Source organism: Scyliorhinus torazame, chromosome 3 (assembly GCF_047496885.1).
Source record: "Scyliorhinus torazame isolate Kashiwa2021f chromosome 3, sScyTor2.1, whole genome shotgun sequence".
In the NCBI taxonomy this organism is placed as follows: domain Eukaryota; kingdom Metazoa; phylum Chordata; class Chondrichthyes; order Carcharhiniformes; family Scyliorhinidae; genus Scyliorhinus; species Scyliorhinus torazame.
Genome location: NC_092709.1, coordinates 359,333,516 through 359,355,038, shown reverse-complemented (window position 1 = coordinate 359,355,038; position 21,523 = coordinate 359,333,516). Strand labels below are relative to the sequence as shown.

The 21,523-nt window shown below is 53.9% G+C and overlaps 1 protein-coding gene across 1 annotated transcript in view; it reads right to left on the bottom strand.

Annotated features, from left to right (window-relative positions):
* LOC140409440 (probable carboxypeptidase X1) overlaps positions 1 to 21,523 on the bottom strand; it is a 154,166-nt gene that overhangs the window by 79,003 nt on the left and 53,640 nt on the right. The window contains exon 2 of the mRNA XM_072497873.1: positions 18,201 to 18,324. Coding sequence (XP_072353974.1) covers positions 18,201 to 18,321 — 121 coding nt within the window. The 5' untranslated portion in view covers positions 18,322 to 18,324. The remainder of the gene's footprint in view (positions 1 to 18,200; positions 18,325 to 21,523) is intronic.

Below are 21,523 nucleotides of genomic sequence, written 5' to 3'. Positions count from 1 at the left end.
TCTCTGACTCTGCTCCCTGTTTACTCCCCGGTGTGTGGAACTCCTCTCTCTGACTCTGCTCCCTGTTTACTCTCCGGTGTGTGGAACTCCTCTCTCTGACTCTGCTCTCTGTTTACTCTCCGGTGTGTGGAACTCCTCTCTCTGACTCTGCTCCCTGTTTACTCTCCGGTGTGTGGAACTCCTCTCTCTGACTCTGCTCCCTGTGTACTCTCCGGTGTGTGGAACTGCTCTCTCTGACTCTGCTCCCTGTTTACTCTCCGGTGTGTGGAACTCCTCTCTCTGACTCTGCTCCCTGTGTACTCTCCGGTGTGTGGAACTCCTCTCTCTGACTCTGCTCCCTGTTTACTCTCCGGTGTGTGGAACTCCTCTCTCTGACTCTGCTCCCTGTTTACTCTCCGGTGTGTGTAACTCCTCTCTCTGACTCTGCTCCCTGTTTACTCTCCGGTGTGTGTAACTCCTCTCTCTGACTCTGCTCCCTGTTTACTCTCCGGTGTGTGTAACTCCTCTCTCTGACTCTGCTCTCTGTTTACTCTCCAGTGTGTGGACCTTCTCTCTCTGACTCTGCTCCCTGTTTCCTCTCCGGTGTGTGGAACTCCTCTCTCTGACTCTGCTCTCTGTTTACTCTCCGGTGTGTGTAACTCCTCTCTCTGACTCTGCTCCCTGTGTACTCTCCGGTGTGTGGAACTCCTCTCTCTGACTCTGCTCCCTGTTTACTCCCCGGTGTGTGTAACTCCTCTCTCTGACTCTGCTCCCTGTGTACTCTCCGGTGTGTGGAACTCCTCTCTCTGACTCTGCTCCCTGTTTACTCTCCGGTGTGTGGAACTCCTCTCTCTGACTCTGCTCCCTGTGTACTCTCCGGTGTGTGGAACTCCTCTCTCTGACTCTGCTCCCTGTTTACTCTCCGGTGTGTGGAACTCCTCTCTCTGACTCTGCTCCCTGTTTACTCTCCGGTGTGTGTAACTCCTCTCTCTGACTCTGCTCCCTGTTTACTCTCCGGTGTGTGGAACTCCTCTCTCTGACTCTGCTCCCTGTTTACTCTCCGGTGTGTGTAACTCCTCTCTCTGACTCTCTTACCAGTCACTTCTCTCCTTTGCAGCCTCAGCTGCCAGTTTCACCTTCTCCCAGTCCCACCTAACTCCCTGTTTCCACCTAACTCCCAAATGCACTCTCATTCAGCAAAAACAGCACTCACATTGCCGATATTAGCCTGACTGGTCTAGAGGTCCCTGTTTTCTCTCTACCTCCCTCTTTGAATAGCGGGGTTTCATTCACTGCCCTCCGATCTGTAGGAACCATTCCAGAGCCCACAGAATTTTTGAAAATGACCACCAATGGATCAGGTATTTCTAAAGCCTCTTCTTTAAGTACCCTGGGATGAAGAATATCAAGAATCATTGTATCATCAACGCGCAGAATCACTACAGTGCAGAAACAGGCCATTCGGCCCATCGAGTCTGCACCAAATATTGAAAGAACACCTTGGCCCAATCCCCTCCCTAGCCCTGTATCCCCACCCAACCCTTGGTCACTAAAGGCAATTTCTCACGGCCAATCCACCTAACCTGCACGTCTTTGGACTGTGGGAGGAAACCCACGCAGACACGGGGAGGATGTACAGACTCCGCACAGACAGTCACCGGAGGTCGGTATTGAAACCGGGACCCTGGAACTGTGAGGCAGCAGTGCTAACCACTGTGCCGCTGTACTACCCCATTATTCATGTCTTCCTTTGTGAAGACAGATGCAAAGTATGAATTTAGATCCTCAGCCATTTCTTTATTCCCCGTTGACAATTCTCCCGTTTTTGACTCTGTTCCCCGCTAGCTTACTTTCAAATTGTATTTTCCCCTTAATCAATCCCTTTGTCTACCTTTGCTGAATTTTAAACTTTTCTCAATCCACAGGCCTATTGCTTTTTCATGTTAATTTGTTTGCCTCTTCTTTGAATCTAATACTGTCTCTAATTTCCCTTGTAAGCCAGGGTTTGGCCACAGTTCCCTTTCGACTCTTGCCCCAAATAGGAATAAACAACTTTTGGAATTCACCTATTGGTTCCTTGAATGCTGCCATTGCCTGTCCGCTGTCTTTCCTTTCAGTAATGTTTCCCAGTCCGTCGTAGCCAGCTCATGCCTCGCACCATCATAGTTACCTGTATTGAGGTTCAGGACCCTGGTTTCAGAATCAACTACCTCACTATCCACCTTGCTAAAGAATTCTACCGTATTATGGTCACTCATCCCCAAGGGTTCTCTCACAACGAGATTGCCGACTCATCCCTTCTCATTGCACAACACCCAGCCCAAGATGGCCTGTTCCCTTCTTGGTTCCTCAACATACTGGTCCAGAAAACCATCCCGTACACACTGCAGGAATACCTCCTCTGTTGCACTGTGACTAATTTGCTTCACCCAATCTATATGCAGATTAAAGTCACCCATAATCACAGATGTTCCTTTAACACATACATATCTGATTTCCTGTCTAATGCTATTCCCAACATTACCCTGCAGTTTCGGGGTCTGTAAACCGCCCCGACCAATAGATTTGCCCCTTGATGTTTCTTAACTCGATCCAGACAGATCCCACACCATCTGTGCTAATATCTTACCTCAATATTGTATCAATATCTTCTTTAATAAACAACACAACGCCACCACAATTTCTTTTCTGTCTGTCCTTCCTAAAAACTGAACAGCCTCAATGTTACTTACCTTCACAGGAGCAGGCCAGTCGATTTCAGCGGGAGCGGTGCGCAAGTGATTTCTGGGAGGTGAGTGTATCCTTTAAAAACTCTTACCTTCACAGGAGCAGGCCAGTCGATGTCAGCGGGAGCGGTGCGCAAGTGATTTCTGGGAGGTAAGTGTATCCTTTAAAAACTCTTACCTTCACAGGAGCAGGCCAGTCGATGTCAGGGGAGCGGTGCGCAAGTGATTTCTGGGAGGTAAGTGTATCCTTTAAAAACTCTTACCTTCACAGGAGCAGGCCAGTCGATGTCAGCGGGAGCGGTGCGCAAGTGATTTCTGGGAGGTAAGTTTATCCTTTTAAAAAAACACTTCTATTCTGTTTTATTTTTTTCGACCCGCGGACGTCTGGGCAGACCCCCCCACCCCCCCCCCCCCCAACCAATAAATTCTGGTGGAGAGTAAACCCAAGACACTACACATGTAGTGTCTCCCACCCGCCCTCCTCCTCTAACCTAATAATAAGACCCATTGGTGTGAGGTAAGGGCCATATTATATTATTAGCATTATTATATTATATTATTAGCATTGTGCAGGTCAAGGAGACACAGCCGGAGTGAGAGAGATACAGACAGTGAGAATTTGCTAGTTTGGTGCAGTGAGGTAACCAGGAAAGGTAAGTGGTTAATCTAATTGTGCTGTTTTTCAGTTAAAAGTGCAGGGTAGTGTCTGATTGGCTGAAGCTGCCCCCACCATAAACTTAAATTAAACTAATTAATTAATTAGAGATGGCTGGTCAGGTGATGTGCTTGAGCTGTTTGATGTGGGAGCTGGCAGATCCCATTGCGAGCTGCAGCGACCACATCTGCAGGAAGTGTTGGCTGCTCGAAGAGCTCCGGCTCAGAGTTGATGAGCTGGAGTCTGAGCTTCAAACACTGAGGCACATCCGGGAGGGGGAGACTTACCTGGACACTGTGTTTCAGGAGGCAGTCACACCTGTCAGAGTAAGTAGTTTAAATCCTGCCAGTGGCCAGGTACAGCAGGGTGTGACTGCAAGTCAGGCAGGTAAAGGGTACCAGCAGTCAGTAACTCAGGAGCCTCAGCCCTTGACCCTGTCCAACAGGTATGAGGCACTTGCTCCCTGTGTGGATGGGGAACAGGGCTGCAGGAAGGATGAGTCAGCTGACCAAGGCACCATGGTTCAGCAGGCCATTCAAGGGGAGGGAGTAAATAGGCAAGTTGTAGTTGTAGCGGATTCTATTATCAGGGGGATAGATAGTATCCTTTGTCAGCAGGATAAAGAGTCCCGCATGGTATGTTGCCTGCCCGGTGCTAGGGTGCGGGACATCTCTGACCGGCTTGAAAGGATACTGGAGAGGGAGGGGGAGGATCCAGTTGTTGTGGTCCATGTCGGTACCAACAACATAGGCAAGTCTAGGAAAGAGGACCTGTTTAGAGATTATAAAGAGCTAGGATTCAAATTAAAAAACAGGTCCTCAAGGGTCATAATCTCCGGATTACTGCCCGAGCCACGTGCAAATTGGCATAGGGAGGCAAGAATAAGGGAAGTTAACACGTGGCTGAAAGAGTGGTGTGGGAAAGAGGGGTTCCTTTTCATGGGACACTGGCATCAGTTTTGGGGCGGGGGGACCTATACCTTTGGGATGGTCTCCACCTGAACCGAGCTGGGACCAGTGTTCTGGCGAAAAGAGTAAATAGGGTGGTCAATAGGACTTTAAACTAGAGATTGGGGGGGAAGGGAAAGTCAGGGAACCACGAGGTGAAGTAATCAGTGGGAAGCGTAGCTGCTTAGGAATACAAAAAAGCACGAAAAGACAGAACTCAGGAGAGGTTACGATAGTCCCCATCCCATAAAATATGACACAGTGTATGGAAAGGCTCAGTAAACCAAGGTCCACCGCACTAAGAAAACAAAAAGGGAAGGTCAATAGAGAATTAAAGGTGCTATATCTAAATGCGCGCAGTGTACGGAACAAGGTAGATGAGCTTGTGGCCCAGATTGTGACTGGCAGGTATGATGTGGTAGGCATCACAGAGACGTGGTTGCAGGGGGTTCAGGACTGGCATTTAAACATCCAGGGATTCACAACCTATCGAAAAGACAGAGAGGTGGGCAGAGGGGGCGGGGTTGCCTTGTTAATTAGGAATGAAATTAAATCAATAGCACTAAACGACATAGGGTCAGATGATGTGGAGTCTGTGTGGGTAGAGTTGAGGAACCACAAAGGCAAAAAAACCATAATGGGAGTTATGTACAGGCCTCCTAACAGTGGTCAGGACCGGGGGCACAAACTGCACCACAAAATAGAAAGTGCATGTCAGAAAGGCAAGGTCACAGTGATCATGGGGGACTTCAATATGCAGGTGGACTGGGTAAATAATACTGCCAGTGGACCCAAGGAAAGGGAATTTATTGAATGTTTACAGGAGGGCTTTTTGGAACAGCTTGTGATGGAGCCCACAAGGGAACAGGCCATTCTGGACTTAGTGTTATGTAATGAGCCAGACTTGATTAAAGATCTTAAAGTAAGGGAGCACTGAGGAGGCAGTGATCATAATATGGTCGAATTCCATCTCCAATTTGAAAGAAAGAAGGTAGAATCAGATGTAAAGGTGTTACAGTTAAATAAAGGTAACTACAGGGGCATGAGGGAGGAACTGATGAAAATCGACTGGGAGCAGAGCCTAGTGGGAAAGACAGTAGAACAGCAATGGCAGGAGTTTCTGGGAGTAATTGAGGACACAGTACAGAGAGGTTCATCCCAAAGAAAAGAAATGTTATCAGAGGGGGGGATTAGGCAGCCATGGCTGACAAAGGAAGTTAGGGAATGCATCAAGGCAAAAGAGAAAGCCTATAATGTGGCAAAGAGTAGTGGGAAGTCAGAAGATTGGGAAGGCTACAAAAACAAACAGAGGATAACAAAGAGAGAGATAAGGAAAGAGAGGATCAAATTTGAAGGTAGGCTAGCCAGTAACATTAGGAATGATAGTAAAAGTTTCTTTAAATACATTAAAAACAAACGGGAGGCAAAAGTTGACATTGGGCCGCTCCAAAATGACGCTGATAATTTTGTGATGGGAGACAAGGAAATAGCCGAGGAACTGAATAAGTACTTTGCGTCAGTCTTCACAGTAGAAGACATGAGTAATATCCCAACAATTCCGGAGAGTCAGAGGGCAGAGTTGAATATGGTAGCCATCACAAAGGAGAAAGTGCTAGAGAAATTAAGAGGTCTAAAAATTGACAAATCTCCGGGCCCAGATGGGCTACATCCTAGAGTTCTAAAGGAGATAGCTGAAGAAATATTGGAGGCATTGGTGATGATGTTTCAACAGTCACTGGAGTCAGGGAAAGTACCAGAGGATTGGAAAATCGCTGTTGTAACCCCCCTGTTCAAGAAGGGATCAAGAAAAAAGATGGAAAATTATAGGCCAATTAGCCTAACCTCAGTTGTTGGCAAGATTCAAGAATCCATTGTTAAGGATGAGATTTCTAAATTCTTGGAAGTGCAGGGTCGGGTTAGGACAAGTCAGCATGGATTTAGTAAGGGGAGGTCGTGCCTGACAAACCTGTTAGAGTTCTTTGAAGAGATAACAAATAGGTTAGACCAAGGAGAGCCAATGGATGTTATCTATCTTGACTTCCAAAAGGCCATTGATGAGGTGCCTCACGGGAGACTGCTGAGTAAAATAAGGGCCCATGGTATTCGAGGCAAGGTACTAACATGGATTGATGATTGGCTGTCAGGCAAAAGGCAGAGAGTTGGGATAAAAGGTTCTTTTTCGGAATGGCAACCGGTGACGAGTGGTGTCCCGCAGGGTTCAGTGTTGGGGCCACATCTGTTCTCTTTATATATTAACGATCTAGATGACGGGACTGGGGGCATTCTGGCTAAGTTTGCCGATGATACAAAGATAGGTGATGGGGCAGGTAGTATGGAGGAGGTGGGGAGGCTGCAGAAAGATTTCCACAGTTTAGGAGAGTGGTCCAAGAAATGGCTGATGAAATTCAACGTGGGCAATGTCTTGCACTTTGGAAAAAAGAATAGAGGCGCGGACTATTTTCTAAACGGTGACAAAATTCATAATGCTGAAGTGCAAAGGGACTTGGGAGTCCTAGTCCAGGATTCTCTAAAGGTAAACTTGCTGGTTGAGTCCGTAATTAAGAAAGCAAATGCAATGTTGTCATTCATCTCAAGAGGCTTAGAATATAAAAGCAGGGATGTACTTCTGAAGCTTTATAAAGCATTAGTGTGGTAGTATGCATTAGGGATCATGTGGGACTGTGAAGCCATGGTGTCATTGGCTGACAGATCCCGGGTCCTGGTTGGACGTTGACCTCTAGCTCCGCCCTGAAGGCGGAGTATAAGTACCTGGAGTCCTCCCCCGCAGGCAGTCTACTACTGAACTGCGGGGGAACAGTCACGCTTAATAAAGCCTCATCGACTTCACTCTATTCGTCTCTCAGAGTCTTTGTGCGCTACAATTTATTAAGCGTGACTAAAGGACTATGGAGCTCAGGATCATCCCGGAATGCCTGAGGATCAGCCCCCACGCAGTGAACGCGGCAGCAGCTTTCAAGCACTGGTAGACTTGTTTTGAGGCCTACCTCAGAACGGCCACCGGCCGGGTCACAGAAGACCAAAAACTACAGGTCCTGCACTCGAGGTTAAGCACAGAGATTTTCTCTTTCATCGAAGACGCAGAGGATTTCCAGACGGCGTTCGCAGCACTGAAAAGTCTCTATGTCCGCCCAGTAAACCAGATCTACGCTCGCGATCAACTCGCAACGAGACGGCAAAGTCCCGGAGAATCGATGGACGAGTTCTACGCGGCGCTACTAATTTTGGGACGGGCCTGCAGCTGCCCGCCGGTGAACGGAATTGAACACACGGACATGTTAATGCGCGATGCTTTTGTGGCAGGTATGAACTCCTCCCAAATCCGCCAAAGACTTCTAGAAAAAGAGTCGCTAGGACTCTCAGAGGCTCGGGCCCTAGCAGCCTCCCTAGACGTGGCCGCGCGAAATACCCGCGCCTACGGCCCCGACCGCGCGGCAGCCCATTGGGCTCCGTACGTACCCGTCGCGACAAACCCCATCTCCCCGGACACTCCACAGGCTTGCGCGGTCCAAACGCCAAGTCGCACCGGGGGCGCCCGCTGCTATTTCTGCGGCCAGGCGAAACACCCCCGGCAGCGCTGCCCGGCCCGCGCAGCGATCTGTAAAAGCTGCGGGGAAAAGGGCCATTTCGCGGCTGTGTGCCGGTCCCGCGAGGTCGCCGCTGTCCCGGGAGAACAGGGAGCCCTGCACGCCGCTTACGTTCCCCAACCCCCCCAGCGCCCCATGTACGACCCGCAGGCGCAGCCACTCTGGGTCCCGACCACCACTGTCCCGGGAGAACAGGGAGCCCTGCACGCCGCTTACGCTCCCCAACCCCCCCCCCCCCCCCCGCGCCCCATGTATGACCCGCCGGCGCTACCACTTTGGGTCCTGACCACCGCTGTCCCGGGAGAACAGGGAGCCCTGCACGCCGCTTACGTTCCCCAACCCCCCCAGCGCCCCATGTACGACCCGCAGGCGCAGCCACTCTGGGTCCCGACCACCGCGGTCCCGGGAGAACAGGGAGCTCTGCACGCCGTTTACGTTCCCCAACACCCCCCCCCCCCCCCCGCGCCCCATGTATGACCCGCCGGCGCTACCACTTTGGGTCCTGACCACCGCTCTCCCGGGAGAACAGGGAGCCCTGCACGCCGTTTACGCTCCCCAAACCCCCCCCCCCCCGCGCGCCCCACGTATGACCCGCCGGCGCTACCAATTTGGGTCCCGACCACCGCTGTCCCCGGAGAAGAGGGAGCCCCGCGCGTTCCTAACGCTCGCCAACCTCCCCAGCGCCCCATGTGCGACCCGCAGACGCCGCCATTTTGGGTCCCGGCCACCACGAGGGGAGGAAGGGCGCCGCCATCTTGGACCACCCCAGACCTGTACGACGCATGGGGCGGCCATTTTGTCCACCCCCGCCGCCATCTTGTGACCCCCCAGCCATGTGCGATGCATGGGGGCAGCCATCTTGTTCACCCCCGACGCCATCTTGGACGGCAACAACGGACCCCAGTGTCGACGGCTCCACGGGGTTCGAAGAAGACGCTCAACTACTACAACCACGTCTGGCTTCAATGACGCTGAACCAAGCTCGGCCCCGGACACGCCAGACGACGACGACAACGGTGCTGATAAACGGCCACGAGTCGCCATGCCTAGTCGACTCCGGGAGTACGGAGAGCTTTATCCACCCCGACACGGTAAGACGCTGTTCTTTGACCATCCGCTCCGGCGCACAAAAGATTTCCCTAGCTGCAGGATCCCACTCCGTACAGATCAAAGGCTTCTGCACAGTTACCCTAACGGTGCAGGGGAGGGAGTTTAAAAACTACAGGCTCTACGTCCTTCCCCAACTCTGCGCCCCCACATTACTGGGATTAGACTTCCAATGCAATCTACAGAGCCTAACCTTCAAATTCGGCGGCCCAATACCCCCACTCACTATCTGCGGCCTCGCAACCCTCAAGGTGCAACCCCCGTCCTTGTTTGCGAACCTCACCCCGGATTGCAAACCCGTCGCCACTAGGAGCAGACGGTACAGCGCCCAGGACCGGACCTTCATTCGGTCCGAAGTCCAGCGGCTACTAAAGGAAGGCATAATCCAGGCCAGCAATAGTCCCTGGAGAGCACAGGTGGTAGTAGTAAAGACAGGGGAGAAGCAAAGGATGGTCATTGACTATAGCCAGACCATCAACAGGTACACACAACTAGACGCGTACCCTCTCCCCAGCATATCCGACATGGTCAATCGGATTGCCCAATATAAGGTCTTCTCCACCGTGGACCTCAAGTCCGCCTACCATCAGCTCCCCATCCGCCCAAGTGACCGCAAGTACACAGCCTTCGAGGCAGACGGGCGATTATACCATTTCCTAAGGGTCCCATTTGGCGTCACAAACGGGGTCCCGGTCTTCCAACGAGAGATGGACCGAATGGTTGATCAACACGGGTTGCGGGCCACGTTCCCGTATCTCGACAATGTAACCATCTGCGGCCACGATCAGCAGGACCACGACGCCAACCTCCAAAAATTCCTCCAGACCGCCAAAGCCTTGAACCTCACGTACAACGAGGACAAGTGCGTTTTTAGCACCAATCGGCTAGCCATTCTGGGCTACGTAGTGTGCAATGGGATAATAGGCCCCGACCCCGAACGTATGCGCGCACTCATGGAATTTCCCCTCCCGCACTGCCCAAAAGCCCTGAAACGCTGCCTGGGGTTCTTTTCATACTTCGCCCAGTGGGTCCCCCAGTATGCAGACAAGGCCCGTCCCCTAATACAGACCACGACCTTCCCTCTGTCGACAGAGGCTTGCCAGGCCTTCAGCCGCATCAAAGCGGATATCGCAAAGGCCACGATGCGCGCCATCGACGAGTCCCTCCCCTTCCAGGTGGAGAGCGACGCCTCCGACGTAGCTCTAGCGGCCACCCTTAACCAAGCGGGCAGACCCGTGGCCTTTTTCTCCCGGACCCTCCACACCTCAGAAATCCGCCACTCCTCAGTGGAAAAGGAAGCCCAAGCCATAGTGGAAGCTGTGCGACATTGGAGGCATTACCTGGCCGGCAGGAGATTCACTCTCCTCATTGACCAACGGTCGGTAGCCTTCATGTTCGATAATGCACAGCGGGGCAAAATCAAAAACGACAAGATCTTAAGGTGGAGGATCGAGCTCTCCACCTTCAACTACGAGATCTTGTATCGTCCCGGAAAGCTGAACGAGCCGTCCGATGCCCTATCCCGCGGCACATGTGCCAACGCACAAATTAACCGCCTCCAAACCCTCCACGAGGACCTTTGCCGCCCGGGGGTCACTCATTTTTACCACTTTATCAAGTCCCGCAATCTCCCATACTCTTTAGAGGAGGTCCGTACAGTCACAAGGGACTGCCACATCTGCGCGGAATGCAAACCGCATTTTTTCAGGCCGGATGGTGCGCATCTGATTAAGGCTTCCCGCCCCTTTGAACGCCTTAGTCTGGATTTCAAAGGACCCCTCCCCTCCACCGACCGCAACATATACTTCCTTAATGTGGTGGACGAGTACTCCCGCTTCCCATTCGCCATCCCCTGTTCTGACATGACCGCGGCCACAGTCATTAAAGCCCTGAACACCATCTTCACACTGTTCGGTTGCCCCGCATCCGTCCACAGCGACAGGGGGTCCTCCTTCATGAGTGACGAGCTGCGCCAGTTCCTGCTCAGCAACGGTATAGCCTCGAGCAGGACGACCAGCTACAACCCCCGGGGGAACGGGCAAGTAGAGAGGGAGAACGGCTCGGTCTGGAAGACCGTCCTACTGGCCCTACGGTCCAGGGACCTCCCAGTTTCACGGTGGCAGGAGGTCCTCCCCGATGCCCTCCACTCCATCCGGTCACTACTGTGTACTAGCACTAACCAAACGCCTCATGAGCGCCTCCTTGTCTTCCCCAGGAAGTCCTCCTCTGGAACGTCGCTGCCGACCTGGCTGGCGGCCCCAGGACCCATCTTGTTCCGAAAGCACGTGCGGGCGCACAAGTCGGACCCGTTGGTTGAAAGGGTTCACCTCCTTCACGCTAACCCGCAGTACGCTTACGTGGAGTACCCCGACGGCCGACAGGACACGGTCTCCCTGCGAGATCTGGCGCCCGCCGGCAACACACACACACCCCCGACACCAATCACCCACCCCCCCCTTCCTGCCACCACCGCACCCCGCGACCGCCCCCTTCCCAGGAGGATCAGTCCTCCTCCCAGGCCCGACCAGGAATGAAGCCCAAGCTGAAACCGTAAGGCTCCCGGAGATGACAACACCGGAACAAGCACCACCACCACCACCGGGGCCGAGGCGATCGACACGGACGACCAGACCGCCCGATCGACTCGTGGCGTCGATCTAACACTACAATATGTGGACTTTTTAACAAGAACATTTTGTCTTTTCCTGATGATTACTGTAAATAGTTTGAAACAAAAAAAACCCTGCACATACTGTAATAACATGCAAAAGTTTTCCTCCCAGGACCAGCCTTGTAAACCCTTACCACCATGCGAAGCATCACCCCGCCGGGTTCATTTTTAACAAGGGGTGAATGTGGTAGTATGCATTAGGGGTCATGTGGGACTGTGAAGCCATGATGTCATTGGCTGACAGATCCCGGGTCCTGGTTTGACGTTGACCTCTAGCTCCGCCCTGAAGGCGGAGTATAAGTACCTGGAGTCCTCCCCCGCAGGCAGTCTACTACTGAACTGCGGGGGAACAGTCACGCTTAATAAAGACTCATCGACTTCACTCTATTCGTCTCTCGGAGTCTTTGCGCACTACAATAGTTAGGCCCCATTTAGAATACTGTGAGCAATTTTGGGCCCCACACCTCAGGAAGGACATACTGGCACTGGAGCGGGTCCAGCGGAGATTCACACGGATGATCCCAGGAATGGTAGGCCTAACATACGATGAACGTCTGAGAATCCTGGGATTATATTCATTGGAGTTTAGGAGGTTGAGGGGAGATCTAATAGAAACTTACAAGATAATTAATGGCTTAGATAGGGTGGATGTAGGGAAGTTGTTTCCATTAGCAGGGGAGACTAGAAGCCGGGGGCACTGCCTTAGAATAAAAGGGAGTCACTTTAGAACAGAGATGAGGAGAAATTTCTTCAGCCAGAGAGTGGTGGGTCTGTGGAATTCATTGCCACAGAGGGCGGTGGAGGCCGGGACGTTGAGTGTCTTTAAGACAGAAGTTGATAAATTCTTGATTTCTCGAGGAATTAAGGGCTATGGAGAGAGAGCGGGTAAATGGAGTTGAAATCAGCCATGATTGAATGGTGGAGTGGACTCGATGGGCCGAATGGCCTTACTTCCGCTCCTATGTCTTATGATCTTATGGTCTTATAATGTTTAGTTCCCCTTCTTGGTCACCTTGGAGCCCTGTCTCCGTAATCCCAACTATTTCATACCCTTTACATCTATCTGCGCAAATAATTCATCCATTTTATTTTGAATGCTCCATGGATTCCTTTTAACATTCCCTGTCCCGTCCCCATTATTTTTTGCAGTGTTATTATCTGATACAAGCCCTTGATTTCTCCACCGAGCACTTTTCTTATTCTCCTTTCTGTCTTTTTCCCTTGTCCTTGCTCCCTCTTTCTCTGACTCCTTACATAGGTTCCTATCCACCTGGCGTATTAATTTAAACCCTCCCCAAGTACCCCCCCCCCCTCCCCCACCCCATCCAGTTTGTACAGATCCCACCTTCCCCAGAACCGGTCCCAATGCCCCAGGAATCTGAAACCCTCCCCCTGACACCATCCCTTCAGCCACGTATTCATTCATTTGTTCTTAATCTAGGACAAAGGTTCGGCACAACATCGTGGGCCGAAGGGCCTGTTCTGTGCTGTATTTTCTAGGTTCTATATATCCTGTCATTTCTACTCTGACTAGCACGTGGCACTGGTATTAATCCTGAGATCACTGCCTTCGAGGTCCGATTTCTTAACTTCCTTCCTAGCTCCCTGTATTCTGCTTTTAGAACCTCATCCCTTTTTTTTATCGATGTCGTTTGTACCGATGTCGTTTGTACCGATGTCGTTTGTACCTATATCGTTTGTACCGATGTGTACCACGACCACTGGCTGTTCACCCTGCCCCTCCAGAATGTCCTGTACCTGCTCCGAGACATCTTTGACCCAAGCACCAGGGAGGCAACACACCATCCTGGAGTCTCGTTTGTGGCCACAGAATCACCTGTCTATTCCCCTTACAATTGATTCAGACCATAAGACATAGCAGCAGAATTAGGCCACTCGGCCCATCGAGTCTGCTCCGCCATTCAATCATGGCTGATATTTTCTCATCCCCATTCTCCTGCCTTCTCCCCATAACCCCTGATCCCCTTATTGATCAGGAACCGATCTATCTCTGTCTTAAAGACACTCAGTGATTTGGCCTCCACAGCCTTCTGCAGCAAAGAATTCCACAGATTCACCACCCTCTGGCTGAAGAAATTCCTCCTCATCTCTGTTTTAAAGGATCGTCCCTTTAGTCTGAGATGGTGTCCTCTGGTTCTAGTTTTTCCTACAAGTGGAAACATCCTCTCCACGTCCACTCTATCCAGGCCTCGCAGTATCCTGTAAGTTTCAATAAGATCCCCCCTCATCCTTCTAAACTCCAACGAGTACAGACCTAGAGTCCTCAAGCGTTCCTCATACAACAAGCTCTTCATTCCAGGGATCATTCTTGTGAACCTCCTCTGGACCATTTCCAAGGCCAGCACATCCTTCCTTAGATACGGGGCCCAAAACTGCTCACAATACTCCAAATGGGGTCTGACCAGAGCCTTATACAGCCTCAGAAGTACATCCCTGGTCTTGTATTCTGGCCCTCTTGACATGAATGCTAACATTGCCTTTGCCTTCCTAACTGCTGACTGAACCTGCACATTAACCTGAAGAGAATCGTGAACAAGGACTCCCAAGTCCCTTTGTACTTCTGATTTCCTGAGCATCTCCCCATTTAGAAAATAGTCAATGCCTAAATTCCTCCTTCCAAAGTGCATACCCTCACACTTTTCCACATTGTATTCCATCTGCCACTTCATTGCGCACTCTCCTAGCTTGTCCAAGTCCTTCTACAGCCCCCTTGCTTCCTCAATACTACCTGTCCCTCTACAGATCTTTGTGTCATCTGCAAACTTAGCAACAGTGCCTTCAGTTCCTTCTTCCAGATCATTAATGTATAGTGTGAAAAGTTATGGTCCCAGCACAGGCCCCTGAGGCACACCACTAGTCACCGGCTGCCATCCTGAAAAAGACCCCTTTATCCCCACTCTCTGCCTTCTGCCAGTCAGCCAATCCTCTATCCATGCCAGGATCTTACCCTGAACACCATGGGCTCTTAACTTATTTAACAGTCTCCTACGCGGCACCTTGTCAAAGTCCTTCTGGAAATCTAAATAAATCACGTCCCCTGGTTCTCCTTTGTCTAACTTGCTTGTTACCTCCTCAAAGAACTCTAACAGATTTGTAAGACCTTTTGGAACTCCATCCGCCATTTCTCTGCCCAACTCTCCAATCTATCTATATTTTGCTGTATTCTCTAACAGTCCTCCTCGCTATCTGCAACTCCACCAATCTTAGTATCATCTGCAAACTTGCTAATCAGACCACCTATACCTTCCTCCAGATCATTTATGTATATCACAAACAACAGTGGTCCCAGCACGGATCCCTGTGGAACACCACTGGTCACAGTTCTCCATTTTGAGAAACTCCCTTCCACTACTACTCTCTGTCTCCTGTTGCCCAGCCAGTTCTTTATCCATCTAGCCAGTACACTCTGGACCCCATGAGACTTCACTTTCTCCATCAGCCTACCATGGGGAACCTTATCAAATGCCTTACTGAAATCCATGTATATGACATCTACAGCCCTTCCCTCATCAATCAACTTTGTCACTGCCTCAAAGAATTCTATTAAGTTGGTAAGACATGACTGTCCCTGCACAAAACCATGCTGCCTATCACTGATAAGTCTATTTTCTTCCAAATGTGAATTGATCCTATCCCTCAGTATCTTCTCCAACAGTTTGCCTACCACTGACGTCAAGCTCACAGGTCTATAATTCCCTGGATTATCCCTGCTACCCTTCTTAAACAAAGGGACAACATTAGCAATTCTCCAGTCCTCCGGGACCTCACCCTTGCTCAAGGATGCTGCAAAGATATCTGTTAAGGCCCCAGCTATTTCTTCCCTCGCTTCCCTCAGTAACCTGGGATAGATCCCAACCGGACCCGGGGACTTGTCCACCTTAATGCCTTTTAGAATACTCAAAACTTCCCCCTTCCTTATGCCGACTTGACCTAGAGTATTTAAACATCCATCCCTAATCTCAACACCCGTCATGTCCCTCTCCTTGGTGAATACTGATGCAAAGTACTCATGAAGAATCTCACCCATTTCCTCTGACTCCACGCATAAATTCCCTCTTTTGTCTTTGAGTGGGCCAATCCTTTCTCTAGTTACCCTCTTGCTCCTTATATACGAATATAACAACATAAGAACTAGGAGCAGGAGTCGGCCATCTGGCCCCTCGAGCCTGCTCCACCATTCAATGAGATCATGGCTGATCTTTTTCCAAGAGCGGGGGTTTCAATTACAAGGCGTCACGATTTCAAGGTGAGCGGGGGAAAGTTTAAGGGAGATGTGCGTGGAAAGTTTTTTATGCAGAGGGTGGTGGGTGCCTGGAACGCTTTGCCAGCGGAGGTGGTAGAGGCGGGCACGATAGCATAATTTAAGATGCATCTAGACAGATATATGACCGGGTGGGGAACAGAGGGAAGTAGATCCTTGGAAAATAGGCGACAGGTTTAGATAAAGGATCTGGATCGGCGCAGGCTGGGAGGGCCGAAGGGCCTGTTCCTGTGCTGTGATTTTCTTTGTTCTTTGTTCTTTGTTCTTACCCAGCTCGTGTACCTCACTCTCTCCGTGTTACACACTTACCCAGCTCGTGTACCCCATTCTCTCCGTGTTACACACTTACCCAGCTCGTGTACCCCACTCTCTCGTGTTACACATGTACCCAGCTCATGTACCCCATTCTCTCCGTGTTACACACTTACCCAGCTCGTGTACCCCATTCTCTCCGTGTTACACACTTACCCAGCTTGTGTACCCCATTCTCTCCGTGTTACACACTTACCCAGCTCGTGTACCCCACTCTCTCCGTGTTACACACTTACCCAGCTCGTGTACCCCACTCTCTCCGTGTTACACACTTACCCAGCTCGTGTACCCCACTCTCTCCGTGTTACACACTTACCCAGCTCGTGTACCCCACTCTCTCCGTGTTACACAATTACCCAGCTCGTGTACCCCATTCTCTCCGTGTTACACACTTACCCAGCTCATGTACCCCATTCTCTCCGTGTTACACACTTACCCAGCTCGTGTACCCCATTCTCTCCGGGTTACACACTTACCCAGCTCGTGTACCCCACTCTCTCCGTGTTACACACTTACCCAGCTCGTGTACCCCATTCTCTCCGGGTTACACACTTACCCAGCTCGTGTACCCCACTCTCTCCGTGTTACACACTTACCCAGCTCGTGTACCCCATTCTCTCCGTGTTACACACTTACCCAGCTCGTGTACCCCATTCTCTCCGTGTTACACACTTACCCAGCTCATGTACCCCATTCTCTCCGTGTTACACACTTACCCAGCTCGTGTACCCCACTCTCTCCGTGTTACACACTTACCCAGCTCGTGTACCCCATTCTCTCCGTGTTACACACTTACCCAGCTCGTGTACCCCACTCTCTCCGTGTTACACACTTACCCAGCTTGTGTACCCCACTCTCTCCGTGTTACACACTTACCCAGCTCATGTACCCCATTCTCTCCGTGTTACACACTTACCCAGCTTGTGTACCCCATTCTCTCCGGGTTACACACTTACCCAGCTCGTGTACCCCATTCTCTCCGTGTTACACACTTACCCAGCTCATGTACCCCATTCTCTCCGTGTTACACACTTACCCAGCTCGTGTACCCCACTCTCTCCGTGTTACACACTTACCCAGCTCGTGTACCCCATTCTCTCCGGGTTACACACTTACCCAGCTCGTGTACCCCACTCTCTCCGTGTTACACACTTACCCAGCTCGTGTACCCCACTCTCTCCGTGTTACACACTTACCCAGCTCATGTACCCCATTCTCTCCGTGTTACACACTTACCCAGCTCGTGTACCCCATTCTCTCCGGGTTACACACTTACCCAGCTCATGTACCCCATTCTCTCCGTGTTACACACTTACCCAGCTCGTGTACCCCACTCTCTCCGTGTTACACACTTACCCAGCTCGTGTACCCCACTCTCTCCGTGTTACACACTTACCCAGCTCATGTACCCCATTCTCTCCGTGTTACACACTTACCCAGCTCGTGTACCCCACTCTCTCCGTGTTACACACTTACCCAGCTCGTGTACCCCACTCTCTCCGTGTTACACACTTACCCAGCTCGTGTACCCCACTCTCTCCGTGTTACACACTTACCCAGCTCATGTACCCCATTCTCTCCGTGTTACACACTTACCCAGCTCGTGTACCCCATTCTCTCCGTGTTACACACTTACCCAGCTCATGTACCCCATTCTCTCCGTGTTACACACTTACCCAGCTCGTGTACCCCACTCTCTCCGTGTTACACACTTACCCAGCTCGTGTACCCCATTCTCTCCGGGTTACACACTTACCCAGCTCGTGTACCCCACTCTCTCCGTGTTACACACTTACCCAGCTCGTGTACCCCACTCTCTCCGTGTTACACACTTACCCAGCTCGTGTACCCCACTCTCTCCGTGTTACACACTTACCCAGCTCGTGTACCCCATTCTCTCCGTGTTACACACTTACCCAGCTCGTGTACTCCCGGGTTGTCCGATATCTCCATGACGTACAGTTTTCTTCCCTGGTTACTTTTGCCGATGTTGTAAATCCTGGTGATTTCTGGACACTGATTCCGGATCTGCCTCATCACCTGGAGACATTAAATGAAACATGGGAACAGGAGGAGGCCATTGAGCGCGTCGAGACTGTCTGTCAGTCAGTACACTCGCGCCTGATCAGTCACGTCAATGCCTGTTACACCCACCCCCATAACCCTTTCTGGGTTTGGTCATCAAAATCTCTCAATCTCTGCTGTACACACACTGCGAGTGCGTGAGGAGGGGTGGTGAGGGGAGGGCACTGCCCTCTCGCTGGCAGGGGGAGGGTGAGGGGGCTGCCCTCTCGCTGGCAGTTGAGGGGAAGGGGGCTGCCCTCTCGCGGGGAGGGGGAGGGGGGGGGTGGGGACTGCCCTCTCGCTGGCAGGGGGAGGGGGTGGGGGCTGCCCTCTCGCTGGGAGGGGGAGGGGGGGGGTGGGGAGGGGACTGCCCTCTCGCTGGCAGGGGGAGGGGGTGGGGGGAGGGGACTGTCCTCTCACTGGCAGGGGGAGGGGGAGGGGGGAGGGGACTGCCCTCTCGCTGGCAGGGGGAGGGGGTGGGGACTGCCCTCTCGCTGGGAGGGGGAGGGGGGGTGGGGAGGGGACTGCCCTCTCGCTGGCAGGGGGAGGGGGTGGGGGGAGGGGACTGTCCTCTCACTGGCAGGGGGAGGGGGAGGGGGGAGGGGACTGCCCTCTCGCTGGGAGGGGGAGGGGGGGGTGGGGAGGGGACTGCCCTCTCGCTGGGAGGGGGAGGGGGAGGGGGTGGGGAGGGGACTGCCCTCTCGCTGGCAGGGGGAGGGGGTGGGGACTGCCCTCTCGCTGGGAGGGGGAGGGGGAGGGGACTGCCCTCTCGCTGGCAGGGGGAGGGGGGTGGGGACTGCCCTCTCGCTGGCAGGGGGAGGGGGTGGGGACTGCCCTCTCGCTGGGAGGGGGAGGGGGTGGGGGGAGGGGACTGCCCTCTCGCTGGCAGGGGGAGGGGGAGGGGGAGAGGGCTGCCCTCTCACTGGAAGGGGGAGGGGGAGGGGGTGGGGGGAGGGGACTGTCCTCTCACTGGCAGGGGGAGGGGGAGGGGGAGAGGGCTGCCCTCTCACTGGAAGGGGGAGGGGGAGGGGGTGGGGGGAGGGGACTGCCCTCTCGCTGGCAGGGGGAGGGGGAGGGGGAGAGGGCTGCCCTCTCACTGGAAGGGGGAGGGGGAGGGGGTGGGGGGAGGGGACTGCCCTCTCGCTGGCAGGGGGAGGGGGAGAGGGTGGGGGGAGGGGACTGTCCTCTCACTGGAAGGGGGAGGGGGAGGGGGTGGGGGGAGGGGACTGTCCTCTCACTGGAAGGGGGAGGGGGAGGGGGTGGGGGGAGGGGACTGCCCTCTCGCTGGCAGGGGGAGGGGGAGGGGGTGGGGACTGTCCTCTCACTGGAAGGGGGAGGGGGAGGGGGTGGGGGGAGGGGACTGTCCTCTCACTGGAAGGGGGAGGGGGAGGGGGAGGGGGAGAGGGCTGCCCTCTCACTGGAAGGGGGAGGGGGAGGGGGTGGGGACTGCCCTCTCGCTGGCAGGGGGAGGGGGAGGGGGTGGGGACTGTCCTCTCACTGGAAGGGGGAGGGGGAGGGGGTGGGGGGAGGGGACTGTCCTCTCACTGGAAGGGGGAGGGGGAGGGGGAGGGGGAGAGGGCTGCCCTCTCACTGGAAGGGGGAGGGGGAGGGGGAGGGGGAGGGGGTGGGGACTGTCCTCTCACTGGAAGGGGGAGGGGGAGGGGGTGGGGACTGCCCTCTCGCTGGCAGGGGGAGGGGGAGGGGGAGGGGGCTGCCCTCTCGCTGGCAGGGGGAGGGGGTGGGGGGTGGGGCTGCCCTCTCGCTGGCAGGGGGAGGGGGTGGGGGGGTGGGGCTGCCCTCTCGCTGGCAGGGGGAGGGGGTGGGGACTGCCCTCTCGCTGGCAGGGGGAGGGGGAGGGGGAGGGGGCTGCCCTCTCGCTGGCAGGGGGAGGGGGTGGGGACTGCCCTCTCGCTGGCAGGGGGAGGGGGAGGGGGTGGGGACTGCCCTCTCGCTGGCAGGGGGAGGGGGAGGGGGGAGGGGACTGCCCTCTCACTGGCAGGGGGAGGGGGAGGGGGGAGGGGACTGCCCTCTCGCTGGCAGGGGGAGGGGGAGGGGGAGGGGGCTGCCCTCTCGCTGGCAGGGGGAGGGGGTGGGGACTGCCCTCTCGCTGGCAGGGGGAGGGGGAGGGGGGAGGGGACTGCCCTCTCGCTGGAAGGGGGAGGGGGAGGGGGTGGGGACTGCCCTCTCGCTGGCAGGGGGAGGGGGTGGGGGGTGGGGACTGCACTCTCGCTGGCAGGGGGAGGGGGAGGGGGTGGGGACTGCCCTCTCACTGGCAGGGGTGAGGGGTACGGGGGGGGCTCAGGTGAGTACAGCCCCGGGGAGGCGAGGGGCAATGGTCCCTCAGTGCCAAGCCAAGGCAGGAGCGGGGGACAGGGGAAAGGGAGGACTGGGGGAACAGGAGGTAGAGCTGCCACAGAGGCTGCAAGAGGCAAGAGACGGCGAGGGGGGAACAGGCGGGAAAAGAGTATCTGCTGACTCACAGTGCCAGGGACCCGGGTTAACACTGCTGTCTCGCAGTGCCAGGGACCCGGGTTAACACTGCTGTCTCACAGTGCCAGGGACCCGGGTTAACACTGCTGTCTCACAGTGCCAGGGACCCGGGTTAACACTGCTGTCTCACAGAGCCAGGGACCCGGGTTAACACTGCTGTCGCACAGTGCCAGGGACCCGGGTTAACACTGCTGTCTCACAGTGCCAGGGACCCGGGTTAACACTGCTGTCTCACAGTGCCAGGGACCCGGGTTAACACTGCTGCCTCACAGTGCCTGGGACCTGGGTTAACACTGCTGCCTCACACTGCCAGGGACCCGGGTTAACACTGCTGCCTCACAGTGCCTGGGACCTGGGTTAACACTGCTGTCTCATAGCGCCAGGGACCCGGGTTAACACTGCTGCCTCACAGTGCCTGGGACCTGGGTTAACACTGCTGTCTCACAGTGCCAAGGACCTGGGTTAACACTGCTGTCTCACAGTGCCAGGGACCCGGGTTAATTCTGCTGTCTCACAGTGCCAGGGACCCGGGTTAATTCTGCTGTCTCACAGTGCCAGGGACCCGGGTTAACACTGCTGTCTCACAGTGCCAGGGACCCGGGTTAACACTGCTGTCTCACAGAGCCTGGGACCTGGGTTAACACTGCTGTCTCACAGTGCCAGGGACCCGGGTTAACACTGCTGT